The sequence below is a fragment of the Diceros bicornis genome, chromosome 11 (assembly GCF_020826845.1).
Source record: "Diceros bicornis minor isolate mBicDic1 chromosome 11, mDicBic1.mat.cur, whole genome shotgun sequence".
Taxonomy (NCBI): domain Eukaryota; kingdom Metazoa; phylum Chordata; class Mammalia; order Perissodactyla; family Rhinocerotidae; genus Diceros; species Diceros bicornis.
The window spans coordinates 51966737-51991261 of NC_080750.1; the positions used below are offsets into that span (position 1 = coordinate 51966737).

General features: G+C 40.0%; 1 protein-coding gene across 1 annotated transcript; it reads right to left on the minus strand.

Moving 5' to 3' along the window:
* Positions 1 to 14464: 14464 nt before the first annotated feature.
* On the minus strand, positions 14465 to 16753 carry LOC131411154 (tripartite motif-containing protein 75-like). The gene is given in 1 exon segment (XM_058549787.1): positions 14465 to 16753. A coding segment is annotated over 1 exon segment (1404 nt). The 5' UTR covers positions 16312 to 16753; the 3' UTR covers positions 14465 to 14907.
* Positions 16754 to 24525: the final 7772 nt, after the last annotated feature.

A 24525-nucleotide genomic window follows, 5' to 3' on the forward strand; every position in this document is an offset into this window, starting at 1 on the left:
ATCTTTGCATATCGGAAGCACTTGACGATTAATTCCCATTACATCCCTGAAGAGTAGACATTTCTAATATTATTTTATTGATAGTTATATAAATTTTTTTTCCTTTTGCTTATAAGTGGTGAAGACAGAATTCAGAATTGTAGAGACTACATCCAGGAGCACCCGCGGGCCGCGGCCAATCACAGCCCGGCCGCCCCGACCTCCCCTTGGCTCTGGACTCCGCAGAGCTGACACCCGCGGGAGTAGCAGCTACAGCCGGAGGGTCTGGCGCAGGTGTGAGGTGCAGAGTCCTCCTATGGGACATTAGTCTTTGCATTCTCAAGGAACCTAGGGTGGTTGGTTGGCTCGTTTTCTGCCATCCACTCACATCCTCACCAGACTGAGCGCACTCGTTCAGCCTTCCAGTCTCGCACAGATTCCTGGCCCCAGCCATAAATTTCATTCGACCACCACAGTGGACCCTGCCTTCACCCGGTGGGCCCCTCCAGTCCCCTGTCTTCTCTCGTGCCTCCCCAAGTTACGCAAACTAAGGTTGAGGAAAGAGCACAGGCTTTTGAGTGAGACACTGCAAGTGTGCGATTCCAGGCTCCACCATGGAGAACCAGTCTAACCTGGCGCAGGTTACTAACCTTGCCAGACTGTCAGCAATTCCAGTGAACCACGATAATACTCCGTTCCGGTTCCTCCTTCTGACTTGTGAATGTTCAGCGTAAACCTAATTACAGTGTTTGGCATGTGTTATGCTTGCACAACTAGAATATCTTAAGCCAGTAAATGTAAGATATTTCAAAATTGATGTGTAATTTTCATCACTGTTTTTCTTTTGATTTTAATCTACTGACTGTATTAAACACTCTTAGGAATTAGTCTGTGTAGGAGATAACTTGGAGATTACTTCTGATTTTTCGTATTCCATTTCTCATACACAATATTAAATTCTACCTTAAAAGTTTAAGCTTTTAAACTGACACTAAAGCTTACACTTAAGCTTTTAAAAATACACTAATGGTATTTAGGGAGATTTTATATATATTTAATTTTTGAGTGAGGAAGACGGTTTATATGTATTCTCTTAAACCCCAAAGTCATAAAATACTGTCAAAAATTTGAGTGTAAATCAAAGTGCCAAGAATATTTGCAACACTATAAATGTTTCCATTACAGATTTTGATTCATAATCTATAAAGTTTCATCAACAAAAGAAAGAGATAAGAAAACCAATAATACATGACTCAAGACTATTAAAGGACACAAAAGCAAGACAGAAAGAACTGGGCAATCAATATTTGAAATAATATTCAAACATGCTAATAAAATATCACATTGGAGATTCATAAATAGATTTGTAAAACTTACAAGTACTCCTTGCTAAGGAATGGGAAGCATGGCAAATGGAATTCTTGTTGGAAAGAAGATGATCTGGTGTAACACTTTGGAAGCAATCAAGCTATATTTTTCCAAATTTAAACTGGGTTCTGTCATTATACCAGTAATGACACTTACGAGAAATTATTCTGTATCTATATGAAAACTACCAGAAATCAAAAGGGTGTGTATTGAATTTCCATTTTCATTTCCAAACACCAGAAGTTAAAAGACTACCATCAGGAGAATATTTGAATAAATTATAGTACATGCATACATACAATGGGCTATCATGCAGCTGTTTAAGGGTAATCTAGCAATAAATATATTGATTAGAAAAGATCTAAATAATTCTGTGGAAAAACTTAAAAATTATAATATGAGATTTCTGATCAAAATTCATGAGAGACTTTTCATGATCAGTCTGTATAAAATTGTCACCTTCTGTCACTGTCTATGTCCTACCCAACTATTCTTTTTTAGATCATTCATCATCATTTGACACATTATGTATTTATTTTTGATCTGTGTTTATGTGTTTGCTTAGTTTTGTTCATCGTAGTTTCCCCAACATTGAGAACAATGTCTGGCAATTAGGATGCACTCAATAAATATTTGTCTTCTAAATAAATATGTTAAAAATGTGAGTGTACAATATAGAAAGTACGAAAAGATTTAAAATAGAGTGTCGTGTTGTTTCTGGGTAATTGGTACATTTTCACTTTGTCCTTTATTTTACAGCCAATATGCATTTTTTTCAATAAAAATAAATATTTCCAGTTTAGGAAAAGATTTTATGATATTAAAGAATACCACAGTAGCAGGTTGAATAGTGTTCCCCCAAAATTCATGTCTATCCAGTACCTCAGAATGGGACCTTACTTGGAAGTAAGATCTTTGCCAATGTAATTAGTTAAGAAGAGATCATACTGTATTAGGATGGGCCCTAAATCCAATGACTGGTGTCCTTTTAAGAAAAGGAGAGGACACAGATAGACACGCTGAGGAGAACAATATGTGAAGACAGGTGGAGATCGCAGCCAGAAGCCAAGGAACGCCAAGGATTGCAGGAGCCACTAGAAGCTGAAAGAGGCAAGGAAGGATTCCTTCTTAGAACCTTCAGAAGGTGCAGGGCCCCACTGACACCTTGATTTTGGACTTCTAGCCTCCAAAACTGTGAGAATAAATTTCTGTTGATTTAAGCCACCAAATTTGTGATAATTTGCTACAGCAGCCCTAGAAAACTAATGCAACCACATTGTATATTAAGTGGGGGCATAGCGCAGGTTAACTGTAAGAAAAAAGTGGGCGGGCCCCGTGGCTTAGCGGTTAAGTGCGCCGCTCCACTGCTGGCGGGCCGGACGCACCGATGCACCGCTTCTCCAGCCATGCTGATGCCGTGTCCCACATACAGCAACTAGAAGGATGTACAACTGTGACATACAACTATCTACGGGGGCTTTGGGGGGAAAAAAAAGGAGGAGGATTGACAATAGATGTTAGCTCAGAGCTGGTCTTCCTCAGCAAAAAAAAAAAAAAAAAAAGGATTAGCACGGATATTAGCTCAGGGCTGATCTTCCTCACAAAAAAAAAAAAACAGTAAGAAAAAGGAGACCATTTATGCTAAATGACTCCTCAGGCACTCAAACAAAAAATATATCAATAGACAAAAATGTCTGAAAGTATGCAATTGAATTATGTATCCTGTTTGTATCTAGGCGGTGGGATTAAGTGTGATTTCCTGCTTTCTCTGGTATTTTTCTGTGTTTTCAAATATTTTTCATATGGTTCAATAATAATAACATTGGGGAGAATACATGGTGACCACAACAAGGTTTTGGTGGTGACTGTCAACTCCCCGGTTTGTTCCTCCTCTGTAGAGTCACCAAAATAGCAAACACCATTAGAGCAGGGAAGGTGAGTTCAATTTTAACTATATTAAGTGCTTGGTACCTTTGAGATTCAAAATTAAATGAATTTACTGATTTGAAGTCTAGGAGAGTGGTCTAAGCTAAAAATACAGACTTGGAACTCTTTAAAAGAAGTTAGGTAGTTGAAGTTATTCGAATATATGATATTGCCTATGGAGTTTTCTGACCCACAAGGCTCCCATGCAACTGAGCACAGTCCCAGAAATAATCTCTCATTTCTCTGTTGTGATTCTGAACTGTGCTTTGGGATAGGGTGTTGGATAAGAAGGTGTAGAGGCAGGCTTCTTTGGGGGAGAAGTAAAAGAATTTGAGGTCTATGGAACCTGGACCTGTAGTTTTTTAACAGCGATTCTGGAGATTTGAGTATGTTGAGAATCCCTCAGTAACCTCATCCCTGGCCCAAGGATTCACCTGACATCTATGTGCTGATGGTTGATCCCAGATCTTCCTTATCAAAGGTAAGTGAGCAATGATACTTGTGTTGAAAAAATCATCGATATGGTGAAAGATGACAAAAATTAGTTGTCAAGAGACATTTTTATTACAACTTGATGAAAAAATACTGATAGAAAATGAAGCTTCATGCTGACATATTTAAAGTTTGTAAAGAATGAAGAAATGTAGTTTATAGAATTATTAACCATAAATATAAAGTCAACATCAATATTTAAAACAATTATTTCCTACAAAATGCTTCTCTTTTCCAGGGCCATTCCTTGTGCATCTGATGGAACACCACTTATGGTTGTGAGACAAACTGATTTTTAGCCAACTTTTAAAAAGTAGGACTAGTGTTTCAGCAATTCATTGCATTATTCATCAGAAACACTTAGTGGATAAGAATCTTCTGTGAAAGAGTCACCAATAAATTATTGTTGCCCTCAGAACTATTAATATAATTAAAAGGAATTTCTGAAATGATGGATCTCAAAATTAAATTATGTTAAAAGAGTTTGTGTAATATTTGATACCATTGTTAAATTTCTCTTAAATCAATGAAAAATTCCAACTCAAAATTTTAATATTGTAAAATTATGTGGCTTCTATTTTAAATATATTTCAGTGAAGTCTCCCTTAAGCTGCAAGGAAATTAGATAACTCTTACCAAAATGAAAGAAATTATCTTGGGAAGTATCACAAAATTACATTATTTAAAAATAAGCTTGCTTGCTTAAAACTTTCAGAGTTTTATTCTTTGAAGCAATTAAATAAAGAAGTTTAAAGACAAGGATTTAGAAATATACTAATCTTTTATGGATGTTAATTTAAAAATACATGGTGATTGGATTTAAGTACCTATAAATTGAAAAAATATCAGCTGGTTGGTTAATCCATTTGAAGTGGATATGTAACATGGGAGCTAACATAAATAGGAAAAATAAATTAAGCTGAAAATCTACATTGAACCCAAGGCCTGGTTAAATAAAATCATGAGAAGTTTCAGATCCAGGTAACACTTGGAAAGTGTTTTAGAAACACTTTTAGGAAGAGTCCATCTTTTAGAAAGACAGACTTACTTTTCATTGCAAATGCTTAAAATACAGTATCTGGGCTGTTGATTAAAAGGTAATTTTTATACTCTCCCCTGAATGGACTGGTATTTATATGGAGGTATGCCAAAATTATAGATATACTAATTTTTTCTCCCTACACTGTCAACTACTTCATGGCAGAGAATGTCACATTATCTTTGTATTCTTGGCTTCTAGTGCAATAGCCCATAAACAGCCAGCACTCAACAAAAGCTGATTGAATTAATGATTGAATGAACCAAAATATGTGTTCATTTTCTTTAAAAAAAAGCAGTTTAAAAAACAATACATAGTAGGGGCCGGCCCCGTGGCATAGAGGTTAAGTGCACGCGCTCCGCTGCTGGCCGCCTGGGGTTCGGATCCCAGGAGCGCACCAATGCACCACTTGTCAGGCCATGCTGTGGCGGTGTCCCATATAAAGTGGAGGAAGATGGGCACAGATGTTAGCCCAGGGCCAGTCTTCCTCAGCAAAAAAGAGGAGGATTGGCATGGATGTTAGCTCAGGGCTGATCTTCCTCACAAAAAAAAATAAATACATAATATACTTTATGCTAAGACCCAAGTAAAAATGGCTTTGGATAATGAAATTATGGGTGATTTAATTTTCTTTGTGTGTAATTTGTATATTTTAAAGTGTTTATTGATCATGTAACAAAAATGTTTATAATACTGTTATCAAATATTTGAGTGTTTAAGAAACATTTTACTCGCCTGCTTAGTTAAATGTTATTGCCCATGGTACAGATGAAACTAGTATTTAAGGAGATAGATTTTCCAGTGTTGCTGAGCTAGTAAATGAAATTTATTGGGCGTTCACTCATTTAGCAAAAGCCACATCCACAAATTTCTTCAAGATAAGCTCTTCTCTATGTTAGGATTCTGTGGCAACAATTGAGGCTTCATAGATGCCTTATTGTTTGACTGAGCAGTTCTCTGAGGCGTATTCTTAGATCTTTCTGAGAATTTAACATAGGATTTTAAAGCCAGACCCTTAACTTCATTTTTAGAACATACTTTCCTAGCAGTGCCCTGGTTTTGATCCTTGCTCAGAAGTCATTCCTTAAATTTAGAATCACTTGCCCTCTGGATAAGCTAGAAATTTTCAAAACCAGCAAGTCCGGCCTCATTAGCTTATCTCTCTCCTCTCCCATTTTGCTACGAGCAGCAAGAAGAAATCAGGCAGCACCCTCTTTGAACAGGACTGACTTCTGTAAACAAGAAGACCTTTCAGGGGCTAATGACGGTGAGAGATTTCCAAACTGTCATTGTGGCTTCCGTCTTGCTTTCTATTGAATGTTTTAAAGTTACCCCCTTGCTACTTTACTGATACCTTTATCATTCCTGGGACAGTCTGCTGATTTAAAAAATGTAGCATTCCACTTGTATTTATTTTTCTCCCTTGCCAAAAAGATTTTCTAATACTGCTTGTACCAGCCAGGGAAATGCTCCAAAACACTATTCAGATCTCTTGCACTGCCGAACTTATTTTTTTCCTCCCTTATTGACCCCTGGCTTCCATCAGCCAAGCTTACCTTGGTGTGGTTTGGATTTGATAGCTAAGTACTTCTGCGCTGGTTGCAAAGAGTTTATATTGAGATGACTTTTCATATTCAGCAGATTTGTCTTCCTTTATAATTTATCTTTTTTATGTTACATATTGCTTTTGGTATCAGCCTCTTTGCCCAGTATATGATAGTTCTAGTGATGTTTTATTGTTTACTGGTGAACATATTTTCATTAAGAGTTTTTGGAAAACTCATCAAACTCAATGAATAAGTTTTCTTCATAACCCATTTGAAATTATTCCTAATAAATTGATAAAACACGTAAAAAAAAAAAAAGCCAGCCACCATGTCACGAGCCAGGAATTAGCGAGTGACTTAGCTGGTTGGTTCTGGCTCTACGTCTCTTGTGACATTGCAGTCAAGACGTTCACTGGGGTCGGCGGGCCCCGTGGCTTAGCAGTTAAGTGCGCACGCTCCGCTACTGGCGGCCCGGGGTTCGGATCCTGGGTGCGCACCCACGCACCGCTTCTCCGGCCATGCTGAGGCTGCGTCCCACAAACAGCAACTAGAAGGATGTGCAGCGATAACAGACAACTATCTACTGGGGCTTTGGGGGAAATAAATAAATAAATAAATAAAATTATAAAAAAAAAATATTCCTTCATGTAAAAAAGGCTACCATATGCCTTGTGGCCCTGCTCACTGCCACATTTGAGGCAACGACTGATTCTTCTCTCCACCCAGGTGACCCCCACCTACGCCCGCATCAACCACAGGGGGGCGCCGTAGGACTGTAGAAAGATGGGCTTTGGGACTTGCTAGCCTGGCCTTGGGTGAAATTCCCCCTTAGTCACCTATTATGGGGGGGGACCTGGGGAAACTTACATAACATCTTCATCTCTAAAAGAATTAGGTAAAGGAGGATAAAAATCTCAACTTCAATCATTTCAATCTAATCAAAAATCTAATAAAAGAAAATCTAATAAAAGTTACTTTTTGGCTTAAACCACAGATATTTCTTAAAGCACAGCACTGAATTCATAATATATCAAAATTTACTTTTCACTTAAGCTTCTCAACTACAGGGTATATCCAATTATGGACATAAGTGGGGATTTGGGCTAGATTAGATTAACTCTGAGGAACCTGCCAAGTCGGAAAAGTGTAATTTTCACATGATGCACAGAATGAAATGGGAGATTAGGAATTCATTGTGAGATAGAGCTGAGAAACACACACACATATACACAACCACCCGCTGAAGTCAATGGTGAGCTACCAACTAGTGAGGATTGGTGGGGACAAGATCCCGAGAGGAGGGCGTGGAGTTTTCCCTTGCAAGCCGTTACTGATTCCAAAACAGGCTGAGAGGGCAACTCTCAGGGTGAAGGGAGCACATTTGGAGTTCAGGGCACCTCATAGAGGATGTGTCCTGGTAAAATACTCCAAACTTTAAATTGGGATCAGTGAAGTGCTACATACTAGAAGAATCACGAATGGGAGACCCCTTAAAGAGTCCATTGATTTAATCATCTCAAACCCTGATAGTTTAGGACAATCTCTATTTGATTGTTAGAGACCCCAAAATGAATTTCCAAGTGTTAAGATATAAAGTCTCGGTAACATGTGCTGTCGCGGAAACATTCACATACTGCTGGTGAGAATGTAAGTTGGTACAACTACTTTTCATATTTTGCAAAGATGCATACATATTTAAAATAGTTTATCAAGTACAATAGTGTGAGTGCCTGGGTGGGAGAGAATGGGAATAGAGAATGAGGATAAAAGGGAAAACTAAAAGTTAAGAGATCAGCCTTCTATGAACTAATAAGGACAATATACAATGAACTGAGGTCCACAAAACGAGCAACCGAAGAACTACGAAACAAGCAAGGAAATTCAATGAGCATGAATAACTTCCCTCTGAGTAGCAAAAAACCACAGAAATAATACGCTATACATACTGAGTGGTAAGTGAATTTATTAGCCTAATATCTTTTGGAAAAAATTATTAATTAACCACAAAGTGAACAATGCATATTTTAAAAAATCAAATGATACAGAATATAGGATCAAGTTTTCCCCTACCCTAACCCTCCCCCACCCCACTAACACATCCCTTAAGACACAATGTTAGCTCCTGTAACCTTTGCATGTATGTTTCTGAATCATTTTTTATATATTTAGACATATATAACCCTTTTCCAAATTTTATATACACACATATATATATACATATACACACACACATATATAAAAAATGAGATGGGATCATCCTATACATATTATTTCATAGCTTGCTTTTTTTACAACTTAAATTAGTTTTATTCGTTTTCTTTTTCTTTTTTTAATTGAGATATAATTGGCATATAACATTGTAGTAGTTTTAGGTATACAACATAATGATTTGATATATGTATATATTGTGAAGTGATTACCACAGTAAGTTTAGTTAACATTCATCAGTACGCATAGCTACAAATTTTGTGTGTATGTGATGAGAAGTTTTAAGATCTTTTCTCTTAGCAACTTTCAAATATACAATACAGTATTGTTAACTATAGTCTCCATGCTGTACATTACATCCCCAGAACTTATTTATCCTATAACTGGAAACTTGTACCTTTTGACTACCTTCACCCATTTCACCCACCCCTCTTCCCCCCTGCCTCTGACAACCACTAATCTGTTTTCTGTATCTATGAGTTTGGGTTTTTTTTTTTTAATTTAGATTCCACATATAAGTGAGATTATACAGTATTTGTCTTTCTCTTTCTGACTTATTTCACTTAGCATAATGCCCTAAAGAACCACCCATGTTGTCGCAAATGGCAAGATTTCCTTCTTTTATATGGCTGAGTAATATTACATTGTGTGTGTGTGTGTGTGTGTGTGTGTGTGTGTGTATCTTTATCCATTCATCCATTGATGGACACTTAGGCGTTTGCATCTCTTAGCTATTGTAAATAATGCTGCAACGAACATGTGAGTGCAGATATCTCTTTGAGTTAGCATTTTTCTTTTCTTCGGAAAAATATCCAGAAGTGCAACTGCTAGATCATATGGTAGTTCTACTTTAATTTGGAGGGGAACCTCCCAACTCTTTTCCATAGTGGCTGCACCAATTTACATTCCCACCACAGTGGACAAGGGTTCCCTTTTCTTCAGATCCTCACCAATACTTATTTCTTGTTTTTTTGATAATAGTCATTTTAGCGAGTGTGAGATGATACCTCATTGTGGTTTTGATTTGCATTTCCCTGATGATGAGTGATGTTGAGCACCTTTTCATGTACCTGTTGGCCATTTGGATGTCCTCTTTGGAAAAATGTCTATACAGTTCCTCTGCCCATTTTCTAATCAGATTTTTTTTCTATTGAGTTGCATGAGTTTTTGATATATTTTATTCATCAATCCCTTATCAGATATATGATTTCCAAATATTTTCTCCCATTTGGTAGGTTGCTTTTTCATTTTGTTGATGGTAACCTTTGCTGTACAGAAGCTTTTTCGTTTTGATATAGTCCCACTTGTTTATTTTTGCTTTTATTTTATCCTTTTTAGAGTGTTACAACATCATGCATGCTCTCTTATGATATTCATGCATAATTGGCACAGCCAAAAACTATTTCACTGCAATTTTCTAAACGGTTTCCCATTTTGCACACCAATAGAATATTCAAAAGTATAGGCAAGAAATGGAAAACCAACAGTTTTAGGTACTATGGAAACCAAGTTGTTTCCTGTCATTAAAACAGAAATCTGAATGTGAATACAAAGGAAATAAGATACTTTGCATGTTGTTTTCAAAAAAGATATCTAGCAATGTGCACATATTATATATTCCACAGTGCTAATTCCTAATGTCCTACCTGTCCTTTACAATTGTCTTTGAAGAGAGAATATTTCCCATGTTAAAGAAAAGACTGGGATTTTTTTCACTCCTTAAAAACTTTTTCATCTTGCATGATTTCAACCCACAGAAACATTACAAGAGGAGTGTAGTGAGCATAGTGTGCTCTTCACCTAGATGGGCCTGTTTTTATTTTGCCCCACTTCTTTATCTCTCCCTTTATACATAGTTTTATTTTTCTTTTCTGAACCATTTGAGAGGATAAATGCTTCAATAGATATCCCATAAGAATAAGGGCTTGTTCCTGCATAACCGCAATGCAGTTACCACATCAGGAAATTTACCATTGATAAAATACTGTTATGTTATCGTGACTATAGAGTCCTATTCAAATTTCCCTAGTTATCCCAGTAATGCCCTCTATAGATTATTTTTCCTGATCCAGGACCCAATCAAGGATTCCAAACTAATTTTAGTTTCTCTTTTTAGTCTGTTTTAATCTAGAAGAATCCTCAGCCTTACTTTATCTTTCTTTTTTTTTTTTCTTTTTTGTGAGGAAGATCAGCCCTGAGCTAACATCCATGCCAATCCTTCTCTTTTTGCTGAGGAAGACCAGCTCTGAGCTAACATCTATTGCCAATCCTCCTCCTTTTTTCCCCATTTTCTCTCCAAAGCCCCAGTAGATAGTTGTATGTCATAGCTGCACATCCTTCTAGTTGCTGTATGTGGGACACGGCCTCAGCATGGCCAGACAAGCAGTGCGTCGGTGCGTGCCCGGGATCCAAACCCGGGCCGCCAGTAGCGGACCATGCGCACTTAACCGCTGAGCCAAGGGGCCAGCCCCTTACTTTATCTTTCTTAAAGTTGACATTTTTGAAGAGTCTAAGCTACTTGTTACGCAAGCTACCCATGGTAGGGATGGTCTCATTATTTCCTCTTTAGATTCAGGTTAAGCATTTTAGGCAGAAATACTATATACGTGATGTCGTGTCCTCCTCAATGCAGTACATAAGGTTTACATATTACTTTTAAGATTTATGTTTTTATGTTGGATCATGAATGCCTTTTTTTTTTTTTTTTTTGGTCACATAGGAAACATTCTCCTTCGCAGAAATAAGGTCTATTTTGGAGATGGGAGGTGGCAGTGACTGGCAGTGAAGTGATGATTTCACTGTTTCTTTGTTGTAATGACAGCCAAGAGCTGAGTCAACCCTTAAGGAAAGAATAGACAACATTGGCCATCCAAGGGCACCAAGAAGACAACATTAATTAGCAAAGTGTGCAGTGGGCCATGGTTTTGACTATGAAGATTTTGACTTTGAAGATTTGTATATTCTATAATTAATTAATTAGTTAATGAATACCACAAATATTTATTGAGAACCTATTAATACCAGGCACCATTATAGAAGCTGGAACACAGGAATGGACAACAGTCACTCCCCACACCGCCTTGGCTCCAGCCACTCACACTCCGTTCTGCCTCAAGGTCTTTGAAATTATTTTCCCTCTAACACATAAAAAATATCTCTTGATTTGCCACCAACCTTCTCTGCTACTTCAGAAAACTATTTATTTTCTAGTCTCCACATCTCAGTGATGGAACCTCCATTTGCCTAAGTGCAAATGCAGAAATTCTTGGAAGCATCTTTGAATTCTCTCATTCCTTAACCCCAACCAATCAACCCAATAGCAAGTCCTGCGGTCATTAGTTGAAATTATGTCCCTGCACTCCCACACCCCTTCCCTTGGACCCCTGCTTCTGTTTCTTTCTCTAAAGCCACAGAATTGTAATGGGAAAAGTCCTTGTTCACGTCAGCCTGGCAAGCAGACAACTGGTATAGAATCACGGCTGATTCTTGTCAATCCCATTGCCAAGAATAATCAATAAGCAAAGAAAAGTAAATAAAGACTGAATAGTATTCAAGTGACTTTACTGACAGATCACTTATGAAATTACTGAAAACAGTGTCAACTGAGTGAGAAGGTCAGGTGTCAGATTGCTTTGAGTTGAAGTGTGAAGAGGAGACAAAGATATCAATTCTTCAGATCCTCTATTCTAGGAGATTTAATCAATGTGGAACAATTGTCTCAAAGTCAATTTCACCAGGATTCTGTTTTCCCCTACAGTGTAATTCTATATTCTAATCCATATTACAAACAGTGGGATTAACCAGCCCAACAGGGAGCCCATGACAAATAAATTTAGCCTTTAAGAATACATATAATGCCTTAAGGAGAATGTTGGCAGAAACAACAAAGTTAAAGGTGCTTTGGTGAAAGCTCAGAAGCAGATGAGGAAAACGTTATTTGAAACTGGAGGAAAGGTGATTCTTGTCTATAGTGGGAGAAAACATTGAATTGTGTCCTACCATTGTGTGGAAAGCAGAACTTGTAAGTGATGAACTTGGATATTTAGTTGAGAAGAGCAATCCTCTGTGGCTGGAAACTCCACCCTCTGGGTCCATATAATTTACACTTTATAGAATTACTGACAGTTAATATACCACGGTTAACTGAAACTTGAATCACTGAGGGACTTGGGTTAATTTAACTACCCGCGGTAACTGAATTCTGTGCATATAGGAACCATGTAAAGTGTGAACTGTGTGTGTGTGTGTGTGTGTGTTTCTGGTCTAACCATACCTCAGCCCCACCACTGGCCTTCAGCACGTCACTCCAGTCATTTAAGTAGCTCCTAGGCTCCTTATCCACAGAAGCCTTTCCCAATAAAGAGATATTTTTTCCTTTCATTCCATTGTGTTTAGACATTTCTCTTAATGATGTTTTGTCAGATGTGTACAGTGATGCATGGCAACTGGACTTTTGGTGGTGAACAAAATGTAGTCTATACAGAAGGCAAAATATGATGGTCACTTGAAATTTATATGGTATAAACCAATGCTACCTCAATAAAAAAATGAATTAAAAAAAATAAAAACCAAAACACAAAATAAAATTTCTAAAAAAGGCCAAAAAATTTATAATGTTTTATAATTCTCCTAATGAAGAATGTTTCAAGGCTATTTTACTTAAAAGAAATTTCTCCTATGTGGGGGAAGTTATTGAACAACTGCCATCAAATTGAGCCAAAATTATTATCAATTTCTAGTTTAATCTATTTATAAGTTCTAATTGGAGGATTTTATTTCTAGCACTATTAATGTAAATTTCACAAATATCTAATTGGATTCAATAATTGTGGTAAACAGTAGTTTTTTTAACCTCATATTACATATATCTTTACAGCCCCCTTGAGATAAGTGGAGACTTGCAATTAGTTTTAGGGAATGGAATAAGAGAAAATGCGTGTCACTTCCTGGTGTTGGATTTTGAGTCTTGTGTGCCATTTTAACACTCTCTCTTCTTCTAGCTGGAGTGACCCTGTACTATTTCAGCACAGGATTGAGGGAGTCAGATTCCTGGGTGGGGGCTGGAGCAGTGCCTGCTGACCCTCCCTGCACTTCACAAGAAGAGGTACTAAGTTTTATCTTCCTAATAAGCAACTGAGATTACCACAGCATAGCATGCCTACCCTGATCAATGTAGGGGTTACTCCTAACCTCAATGAAATGGGCTCTCGAAAGCTCTCCTGACCACCTTTCTCACAATATAGAGATAAAAATTACAGATATACAAAATAAAACTCTTTTATTACCAGGAGTTGTAAACAATACACATATAGGCTTCCAAATAGAAGCATTTTCTAAAATGATGGTAGTTTAACATAATGTAATGCAACACAGGTCTGTGGTGTTTTGAGGTTATATGTGGACATGGTTTTTTAAAATGCAAGACAAAAGCAAAGCAAATAGAATTCTGAAAAGAATTTGTATAAAGACAAAATGAAAAATTGAATGTGATACTTTTTCTACCTTTTACCTTAGTTTTATAAATTGGCTTAAGTGTAACCCTGGCCACTACTTCACAGGAGAGGTCTATACACTGGCAGGATTAGACTCCACCAACCTCTCGAGTGTCCTACAGGTTAAGCCAAGTTACCCACTTCTGTTCTGCTTAATCATGGGGCAGGTGTTCATTGCCCTTACTGGAGGGTCTCAGCCATTGTCACCATGTCACTGGTCACATTCCCTTTCATGTGGCCTTCCCTTCTCATCTCCTCCACTCTAACCATCCCCCTTAAACACTAGTTTCTTCAATAGTGGTCTAAACGCTTTCTGGCATTAAATGGATCTCTACGACTCCAACATTACAGAAAGTAAAAACTTTCTTCAATATATTTGAAAGCATGGAATTAACATTTAATAAACGGGTGAATTTCTAGAAATGGAAAATATATAGGAAAATCATAAATGCTGTGAGAGCATTTATGAAACCTTGAAAAGACAATGTAAAAAAAAAAAAAACCTGGCATTTTTATGTATTTTATTTCACAGTTACAAAAGCACTTTGCATTTGTTTCCTGCAACATTTCTGTGAAATAGGCCTGCTAAGTAACATGTTATAGTTAGTGAAACAGAGGGACAGAAGATGACTGTCTTCTAGGTGTTAACAAACAAAACATGCTGCACTATCTTTGCAATTTCCTGTGAATATCTGATTACTTTACAAGTTAAAAAACACACACAACCAAAAACCAAAACACCATAACTCTTGAGATCATATCATCCCAACAATTAATAATTATATAATATTCCAAGTGGCATTCATGAACAATAGGAAGAAAAATATCAACATGCAAATGTCTCCCAGGTAGTTCTTCATTCCTGGGTTACTATACAGATTGTAAGAATGTCTGAAGTAGGTCCAATATAGAAATAAGCCCTAAGTTTTTCTCTAAATGTATCAGTGTACGTATAGATATGAGACCTGTTATTCAAATTATAAAATGAAACCTCTCCCAACTCATAGTCCAGAAAAATACTAATCTGCATGGATATTATTATATCCAATGCAACACAGGTGTAAGACCAGAGCTGGATTCGCCAGCATCCATCTTTTGGGGATGGTGAAGTCATAGCATTTCTGGGAAAAGATTCCTTACAGACACCTACGGCCCATTCACCATTGCCTCTTACTTCCACCTGCCAATAGTGCCTGCCAGAAACAACCGTCTGAAGACTCAGGACAGCTGGCAAAAAAGTAAAGTTGTTGAGATTGTAAGGAAAGTTTGCTTTCGGCTTTCCTAAGGTCACACTTTTTCTGTCTTCTGAGATGATAAGATTGGGGTGTGCAGTTTCAATATCTAGTGTCAAATTGACCTTAAACAGGTTGATCATTTTCTGTATGATCATTTAATTGTATGAACAACTAAAATATTGCTCATAAGGACTGAAACATTTTTCCTTGAATTCATATGAAAAGAAGGCTGGGGTGTTCAGGTTTTCACATTTGTTATAGATACTTTCAATACCTGTGAGTATATCCAGGTCTGACTGCTCACACATTTCTGCTGTTTCAAACAGAAGCTTTTTTAGTGTGGACACATGCTCTGAGAATTTTACTTTGTTTTCATTCAGTTTTTCTTGAACAGCATTCTCTTCAATCTGTAATTTGAAAATAATTAAATTATTCTCTTTTCTAAGGAAACTCTTAAATTGTTTAAAATCGGAGTCTAATTCCCCCCTTTGAATCTTCACCTTTCCCTGCAATTCAAATGATTTTGAAATTTGGATTCCTAACTTCTTTTCAGCATCTTCAACCTGCTCCCTCAGGGGTTCAATGTAGCTTCTGAGCTTCCTCCTGTGACTAGCTGCAGCTTGTTCAGTGGGCGTCAGGGGGTGATCCCAGTGGTCAGAGGAGACCCTGCACTGGGGACACAACAGCTCCAGGTCCTCCTCACAGAACAGGGCCAGAACCTGATTGTGCTTCTCACACAGGGGTTTCTCTTCCTGCCCTTTCCTCTTGCTGCTCGTGGTGGGAAGCTGCTTAACAATTTCAGTCAGGTGACATAACTGGGAATTCCTCTTGAAGCTCCTGTCAGGGCAGTGGTGGAGGCAGACAGGACAGGGGAAGATGTCCTGTAGATCTACACAGCGCTGATGGATGTAGGAGAGACAGAAGTTGTGCCCACAGTGAATGGTCACTGGGTCTCTCAGGTAATCTAGGCAGATGGGGCAGCTGGCCTCTGCTTGGAGCTGGGCCAGGGAGACTGCAAAGGCCATTGTGTAGTCAGGGTTTCTATCAGAGGATTCTCCCTTAGAAAGGTCTGGTTCTCCTAGCACTAGTGAAAGTGAGAAGCTGATGGCTCTCAGTCCTCATTCTCCTTCCTGGCAGGCAGCAACTAGGAAGCCACAGTACCTACAGGTCCTTCTGCCTCATTCCCTTCAGTCCCAGAGGAAGGTTCCATGAGGAGGCACAGTACACACAAACAGAGATGTCCCTGCACATTCTTCTCTGGTCTCACGCCCAGCCAAATGGAAGGACAGCTGTGGAATCCAATCAGTCGAGAAAGAGTCATAATCCACGTCACCAAGTCATTCCTGTGGGCAAGAAGTTCCTCTCATGTGAAACTGAAGTTCAGTTGAGCATCGACACTATCCTTCCAGTACAAACTGTACTTTATTGTAACCAAAATGTTGATGAGGGGAAATTTCTCTTCATCAATGTATTCCAGCTAAGAAATACAGTAGGAAACACAGAAATATGTATTGATCTTATTTTGATTGTGTTTCAAAAGAATATATTGTAAAATCAAACAAACTCTATCAACAACAAAAGAAATAGCTACAACTAAAAACAACTTAAATGGCCAACAAATGATGACTGGATCAAGAAATAGTGGTATATCCTCACCATGGAATAGTATTTAGCAATAAAAAGGAATGAACTAATGAACTCAAAATAATTATGCTAAGTGAAAGGTGCCAGACCCTCCTCCTCCCTCAAAAAAAAAAAGTATATATATTATATATTGTATTATTTCTTTTATATAAAATTTTAGAAAATGCAAACTAATCTAAAGTAACAGTACAGGTGAGTGGTTGTCTGGGGATGGGGTGGAGTGGTTGTGTAGTGGAGAGAAGCATTACTAAGGGGCATGGGCAAACATCTGAGGTTGATGTATCTATTCATTATCTTGAATGTGGTGATGGACTCATTGATGTAGACAATTGTCAATACTTACCAAATTTTACACTATAAAAACCTATAGTTAGTTTTATGTCAATTATACGTCAAGCAGCTATTTTTTTTAAAAGGTAACAAACCCTTTCCTGTTATGCACACATATTTGATCTTCAGTTAACAATTAGTTAACTTCCCAGCTGATCCTCTAGCAATCTCATAAGGTGACCTGTCACCTATGTTGCTAGGTAACGTTGCTTATGGCAAAAATGACCCCTAATTGGTAAATTGCATTTGGACTTGGAGGAACTAAAAATATACTATAAATACCTGATGGGAACACTGTAGCTCTGGCCTTTGTTGAGTATGGTGACCTTGTAATTAGATATGTCCCTTGAAGGGACCATGGAAACTGTACATGAGGCTCCTCAGTCGGGGTGATTCCCCCACTTTCCTGTTTGTGGATCTGGTCTCCCCGATCCTCATCTGTCACCAGGTGAGGGCGTGGGGTAAGGAATAAGGACCCCCACAGAAGAGAGTCGTTTCATGCTGACCTGTTGGCAAGCTTTGGTTCTTGTTCCATATCCTCCTAATATGATAATAAGTATGGCCTATAACAGTCTTGTGAATCAAAATGTTTCATTAATCAAAATTGCCTGGTGCAACAAGAAAATCACACAAATATGAGAGCTGAGTATGTGAAAAATAAAGAATTGCAGTTAATTATGTATTGTGTGTGTGAGATGATGATCTAATTTTTTTTAAAAAGACAGTCCCTAGCCTTTAATTTTTTTTTTTTTTTTTTGGTGAGGAGATCAGCCCTGTGCTAACATCCGCCAATCCTCCTCTTTTTTTTTTTTTTTCTGCTGAGGAAGACTGGCCCTGGGCTAACATCTGTGCCCATCTTCCTCCACTTTATATGGGACGCCGCCACAGCATGGCTTGCCAAGCAGTGCGTCGGCGCGCGCCCGGGATCCGAACCGGCGAACCCCGGGCCGCCCCAGCGGAGGGCGTGCACTTAACCGCTTGCACCACTGGGCTGGACCCTCTCTATCCTTTAAAGATACAAGCTCAAGTATATACATATGAAGTGACATGTCTGGAATGTTATCTAGAATTTGCTTCAATATAATCACATGCAGAGGAAAGAGAGTGTGGTATAAATGACAGAAGATGGTCCAAGAGTTGGTAATTATTGAAGCTAGATGATGGGTATGTGGGGGTTCATTTTACTAATCTGTCTACTTTTGTATATGTTTGAAGTTTTCTGGTCTAACTCTTGCATTAAGAATAAGTATGAAAGTGGACAGAATACACAAAACAACTGACGGAAGGCACTGAAGAGCAAACAAGGCTGTCAGCACTGAGAAGGCAGAGTCCTGGACTGAAGAGGACCCTACATTGGCCTCCCTTTGTATGTCTCATGGAATGAGGGCATTCTCCATGTGGGGAGTACATTCCTATTTTCATATATAGTGTGTATATTCAGTGTATAAAACATTCGCATCTGTGCATCCCCTCCTTTTTCACTCACATACCCTCCTGCATCAATTTTGCCTCTCTACAGATTATCCTATCAGCATACAAATGTGATAGCATTGCTCCCACCTCAGAAAAGAAAATCCTCTCTAGATCTAACTCCTCCTGCCCAGCTACCATCTCATTTCCATCTTTACAGCAAAACTCCTTGAGTTTGCTCTACTTCTCCATTTCTCTCTTCCCATTCTCTCTTGAACCCACTAAAAAGCATTCCCATAGTCCCAATTCCATGAATACCTCTTTCCATAAATTTATCAATGATATCTACTTGGCTAAATTCAATGGTCATTTTCTGTCCTTTTTTGTGTGTGTGAGGAAGATCAGCCCTGAGCTAACATCCATGCTAATCCTCCTCTTTTTGCTGAGGAAGACCAGCTCTGAGCTAACATCTATTGCCAATCCTCCTCCTTTTCTTTTTCCCCAAAGCCCCAGTAGATAGTTGTATGTCATAGTTGCACATCCTTCTAGTTGCTGTATGTGGGACGCGGCCTCAGCATGGCCAGAGAAGCGTTGCATCGGTGTGCGCCCAGGATCCTAACCGGGCCGCCAGCAGCGGAGCGTGCGCACTTAACCGCTAAGCCACGGGGCTGGCCCTCACTTTCTGTCCTGAACACCCTTGATCTACCATGAGCATTTTATATAGCTGATAACTCTCTTCTCCAGAAACACTTTCTTATCCTGGCTTTCAGACCACCAACTCAGGGTTTCTCCTTCCTTTCTAGCCATTTCTTCGAGACTCTCACTAGGGACCCCTAACGTCCACTAACTCTAAAGGGCACCACAACGAGGGTTGCCAGATTTAGCAAAAGAAAATACAGGGCAACCAGTTAAATTTGAAATATTGCAAGGGACACACTTATCCTAAATGGTCCTTTGTTGTTTATCTGAAATTCACATGTCAGTGGGCATCCTGTAGTCTATCTGGCATTCCTAACCAGAACACAGTCTTGGCCCTGTTATCTGTTTTATCTTCATGGCTCCCTAGGTGATCTCTTCTACTGTCAAGGTTTTAAATACAGTTTGTATGCTGATAACTCCTAAATTTTACCTCCAGCTTGGAGCTCTTCCCTAAACTCCAGATCCATGTATCCCACCTCTACTTGACATCTCCACTCATATGGCAAATAATCATCACTACATTAATATGTTCAACACAGAGCTCCTAATAGTCCTGTACAATCCATCTCCTGCTGCAGTCTTGTCCATTTCTGTTAAAGCTTACTCCATTTTAGCAGTTAACTTAGGTTAATCATATTCACGCCATCCACGATCCTTCTTTTATTTTCACGTCTCATGTCAGGATCATCATCAAGTCCTGTAGGCTTTATTGTCAACATGGATTCAGAAATCAATTACTGGGGCCGGCTCTGTGGCTTAGCGGTTAAGTGCGCGCACTCCACTACTGGCAGCCCGGGTTGGGATCCCGGGCACGCACCGACGCACTGCTTGTCGGGCCATGCTGAGGCCACGTCCCACATACAGCAACTAGAAGGATGTGCAACTATGACATACAACTATCTACTGGGGCTTGGGGGTAAAAAAAAAAAGGAGGGGGATTGGCAATAGATGTTAGCTCAGAGCCGGCCTTCCTCAGCAAAAAGAGGAGGATTGGCATGGATGTTAGCTCAGGGCTGATCTTCCTCACAAAAAAAAAAAGAAATCAATTACTTCTTATCACTCCCACTGCCATCACCCTGCTCCGAGCCATCATCATTTCTTGCCTGGATGATTGCAGTACTTCCTAATGGTTTCCCTGCTTCCCCTATTTCCCTTTTTTCCATCTATTTTCCACACAGTAGCCAACGCTCCTGGTTAAATATAAATTCCAAACCCTCCTTTGGCTCTCCACTTGACTCAGTAAAGTAGCCTAGGTCCTTCTCATGACGTCTGAGACCCTACATGTACTCCCCCCTCCTCAGTTTTCTGACTTCACCCCCTAAATTCTCTATCTCTGGTTCTCTCTGCTCCAGCACACTGGCCTCCTTGACATTCCCTGAACACTTTTCATGAATTCTCATCAAATACTTAATTCACTGAATAAACATTGAGATTCTACAATATGCTACCAATTTGAGGGATGAAATGATTGAAGCAGTACACTGTTGCCTCCATTGTATAGAAGAGAAAACAAGATTCAAGGAGGTTATAATGAGCTCAGGGCCTCACAACATGACTGGAACACTGTACAACAACAAAAAAAAGATGTTTACATAATAATATATTTATATCTATAGCTATCCTCAGGTAAAATATTTAGCAAAAAGAAGAGCCCAAAGTAGGGGGTCACTCAGGAGCAGCTCACACTAACCCCCCTTCCCCATGACCCCTCACTCCTAGTCCAGGTCCAGCAGGGGACAGATGTTTGGTCATGTGCACACCCACAGTTAGAGCTGCCTCTCCTCTGCTTTCCCAGAACTGCATCCCCTTCTGTATTAAAATATCCAACCTGAGAGCCAGATGGTTTTTCAATCGTGAATCTAATCAACACACCCGCCCAAATCACCCCACTTTCCTCTGAAGCCTCCTGGTTCCCTGGATTGGGTCGCTTCTTCCATTACAGGCTGTCATACCCCATAATATCCCTCCTTCTTAGAAAAGACCCAGTGGAATGAGGCATTTCCATCTGAGTCTTTGGTTAAAGTCTGGAACCCAGCGACCCCAACTCCCAGGGTGGGGCCAAGTTTGCCCTGACTCCATCAGCACACAGCGTCCAGGCGGCCCCCCCAGGGAGGAATCCCCGATCCCAGTGGAGCGTGGCGCGAGGCAGCTTCTTGGCACCCATGACTTGCGCCAACTGGGGCCCAGGGGACCTACGATCCTTGTTTCCCGGGTGACTCTGAGGCCCCCTCCCCAGCACCCAGAGACCGTGGTGAGGCGCCCTCGACAGGTCACCCTAGTTCCAGCTCTCGCTGGCTGGTCGCCCCCTGGGGTCAAGAGGAAGCCCCCACCCCTTCCCGAGCCCCGCGCACCTGTGGCAGCCCACGCTCACCCCCCCTTGCGCACACGTGCCGCGTCGGGCTCTGCTCTGCGTGGGGAGCGGGCCTTGTGTTCCTGCGGCCGAGACCGCCCACCCGGGATTAAGGGCCCCTCCCTTCCCTGCAGCGCAGACGCGTTTCCTCATCCAGGTCAGAAAACACATCACACCCGACCTCCCAGTCACTGTTAGGGTGCAAACCTGGCCCGGTTCCCCTTCAAAACCCTGAAGGGAGTTTCCTTTCCTGGCCTTTGTAGAGGGTCAGGGGAAGCTGGAGGCCCTGGCAGGGCATGGACAGGAAGGTGTAGAAGCCCTCTTGTTTAGGATGTAGGGAAGCAGGGTGTGCAGTTTTCAAAACATTCTGATGTGTTGAGAGATCCTGGGTAATCTCAAACACTAATTGCTCTTTTCAGTTGACACCTAAGTGGTAAGGGCTGCGGAATCTGACCTTCATCCCAGTGCTTTGCCTCCATCTTCTTTTTTTTTTTTTTTTTTTTGAGGAAGACTGGCAAAAGATGTTTGCTCAGGGCCAATCTTCCTCTTTTTCTTTTCTTTCTCCCCAGAGCCCCAGTAGGTAGTTGTTTATCCCAGGTGTAGGTCCTTCTAGTTCTTCTTTGTGGGATGGCGCCTCAGCTTAGCTTGATAAGCGGTGAGAAAATCCGGGCCCAGGATGGGAACTGGAGAAACCCGGGCTCCTGAGGGGAATGCGCGACCTTAACCGCCTCGCCCCTGGGCTGGCCCCGCCTCCATCTTCTTAACAGATCCAATCATCTCGTTATTAGCTCCTTCATTCCCTTCTCCACTCAACAAACCTTACCAGTGCGCTTAATAATTTAGTCTTTAGAATCCCGGCACAGAGACAATAGCCAGTGTCAAAACCCAGCATGGGACTGTCCAGGGAGAAGAGACATAAAAAAGCAGTGCAGTGTTGGCCCTGCTTCAGTGTGGGTGACCATCCATTCAGGAGAGAGGATAAGGCTTTTCTTTCCTTCAGGAACACAAGTTCCTGTCCTCCAGACCTGAGCACTGAGTGTGTCCAGCACCATCTGCTGGAAAACTTGTGAACAATCAAGATGACATACATGGTTATGAAACTTCACACAGATAGAAAATAATGCAGGGATAGTCGGTCCTCTGGTGGCTACTGCAGCGGCTCTCAGTCCATCCCGGAAGTTCTCTGTGCACATGTTGGCAGATGTCCATTCGTGCTTCTAAACTACAAATGAGACAACACGTGTTCTACAACTTCCCCTCGCCCCTTTTGTTCACTTAACATATGGTCTTAGAAATCTTCCCCTATGGGCACAAATATTTCACTTTTTGGGGGTCAACTTTGAGCAACAGCCTGAATGGAAAATGTTGTATTCATGTTTGAGAAAGAATGTTTTGAAGAACCAGTAACATATTCTTTCCCCTAGATTGGTGTTTCCTCCAGTATTTTTTACCCTCTCATTTTCAAATAAAAGCTACCATTCCCTGAGTCTTTTACTATATCAGAGACCCTGTGCTCTATGCTTTACTCAAACATCCCTTGGAATCTTCACGAGAATTCTGGGTTGTAGAAAGAATTGTCTCCCATCAACAAGAGTGGACAGGGAGGCTTAGAATGGCGACTGACTCTGGGCCACAGGGATGGAATGTTCTTCTCTGTGCTCCACAACAGCCTAGCTCTTTCAAAATGCTTAGATAGCTGTACTTTTCATCACCCCTTGACCCGGTAATTCCCGATTTAAGAATACTCTTCCAAAAAATAGTCAAAGAGGAAAATCGTGATGTATGAGAAGACTTGCATGCAAGCAGTATTTATCAAATGGAAAGATGAGAAACAAGGGGACGCCGGGTGGTGTAGCAGTTGTTTGTGCACTCCACTTTGGTGGCCTGGGATTCACAGGCCCGGATCCCAGGCACGGACCAACGCACCCCTTGTCAAGCCATGCTGTGGCAGTGTCCTATATAAAGTAGAGGAAGATGGGCACGGATGTTAGCTCAGGGCCAATCTTTCTCACACACACAAAAAAAGATGAGAAACAAGCCATGTGCAAAGGAAACAGAATGAGCTTGAGATTCGGTGTGATCTCAGCTCTGTTATTTACTAGCGAGGTGTCCTAGGAAAAGTTATTTAATTCGCCTGAACCTCCGTCCCCTCTTTTGCAAAATAAATGTAAGACAAAAGTCACAGTGACGTTGTTAATAGTAAATGAAGATATGTATTATCCTAGTAACAGGCACAAAATGGTTACTCCATAAATGATATTAGCATTATATCAGTGCCCCACAATAAGCAAATGGGTAAGAAATTAGTAGATTATTAAAAAAACTCAGAGTATGAAGAGACTTTAGGAATTATTGATTCCAAAACCTTACTTCTAGTTTTGTTTTTTAAGTATGTTATCCTCTGCAGACTGATTGATGTGCTGGAACTTACGCATATTTTTAATTGCTCCGTAGACATCGTATGCTATCAACACTTTTTAAACATTCTAATTTTGAGGAAAAACAGTGGGAGCAAGGATGGGAAGGAGATTGTTCTGTGTAATTTTAAAATGTATCTCTATTAGTTTTGGGTACAAAGTAATTTATACAATACAGACAGCTATAATTTAAAAAATGGCAGTGTCTCTGAGTCTGTTCCAACTCACCACCTCACTTAATTCCACCAATCCATTTCTCTAGAAGGAAATATTCTTATTTTTTCACACTTTTTAAAAAACTTCAAACCTAAAGAAAAATTAAAAGAATAGTAGAATTAACACCTATACGCCCATCCCTTGTATGTCCCAAGGAACGTGTTTGCCTAATT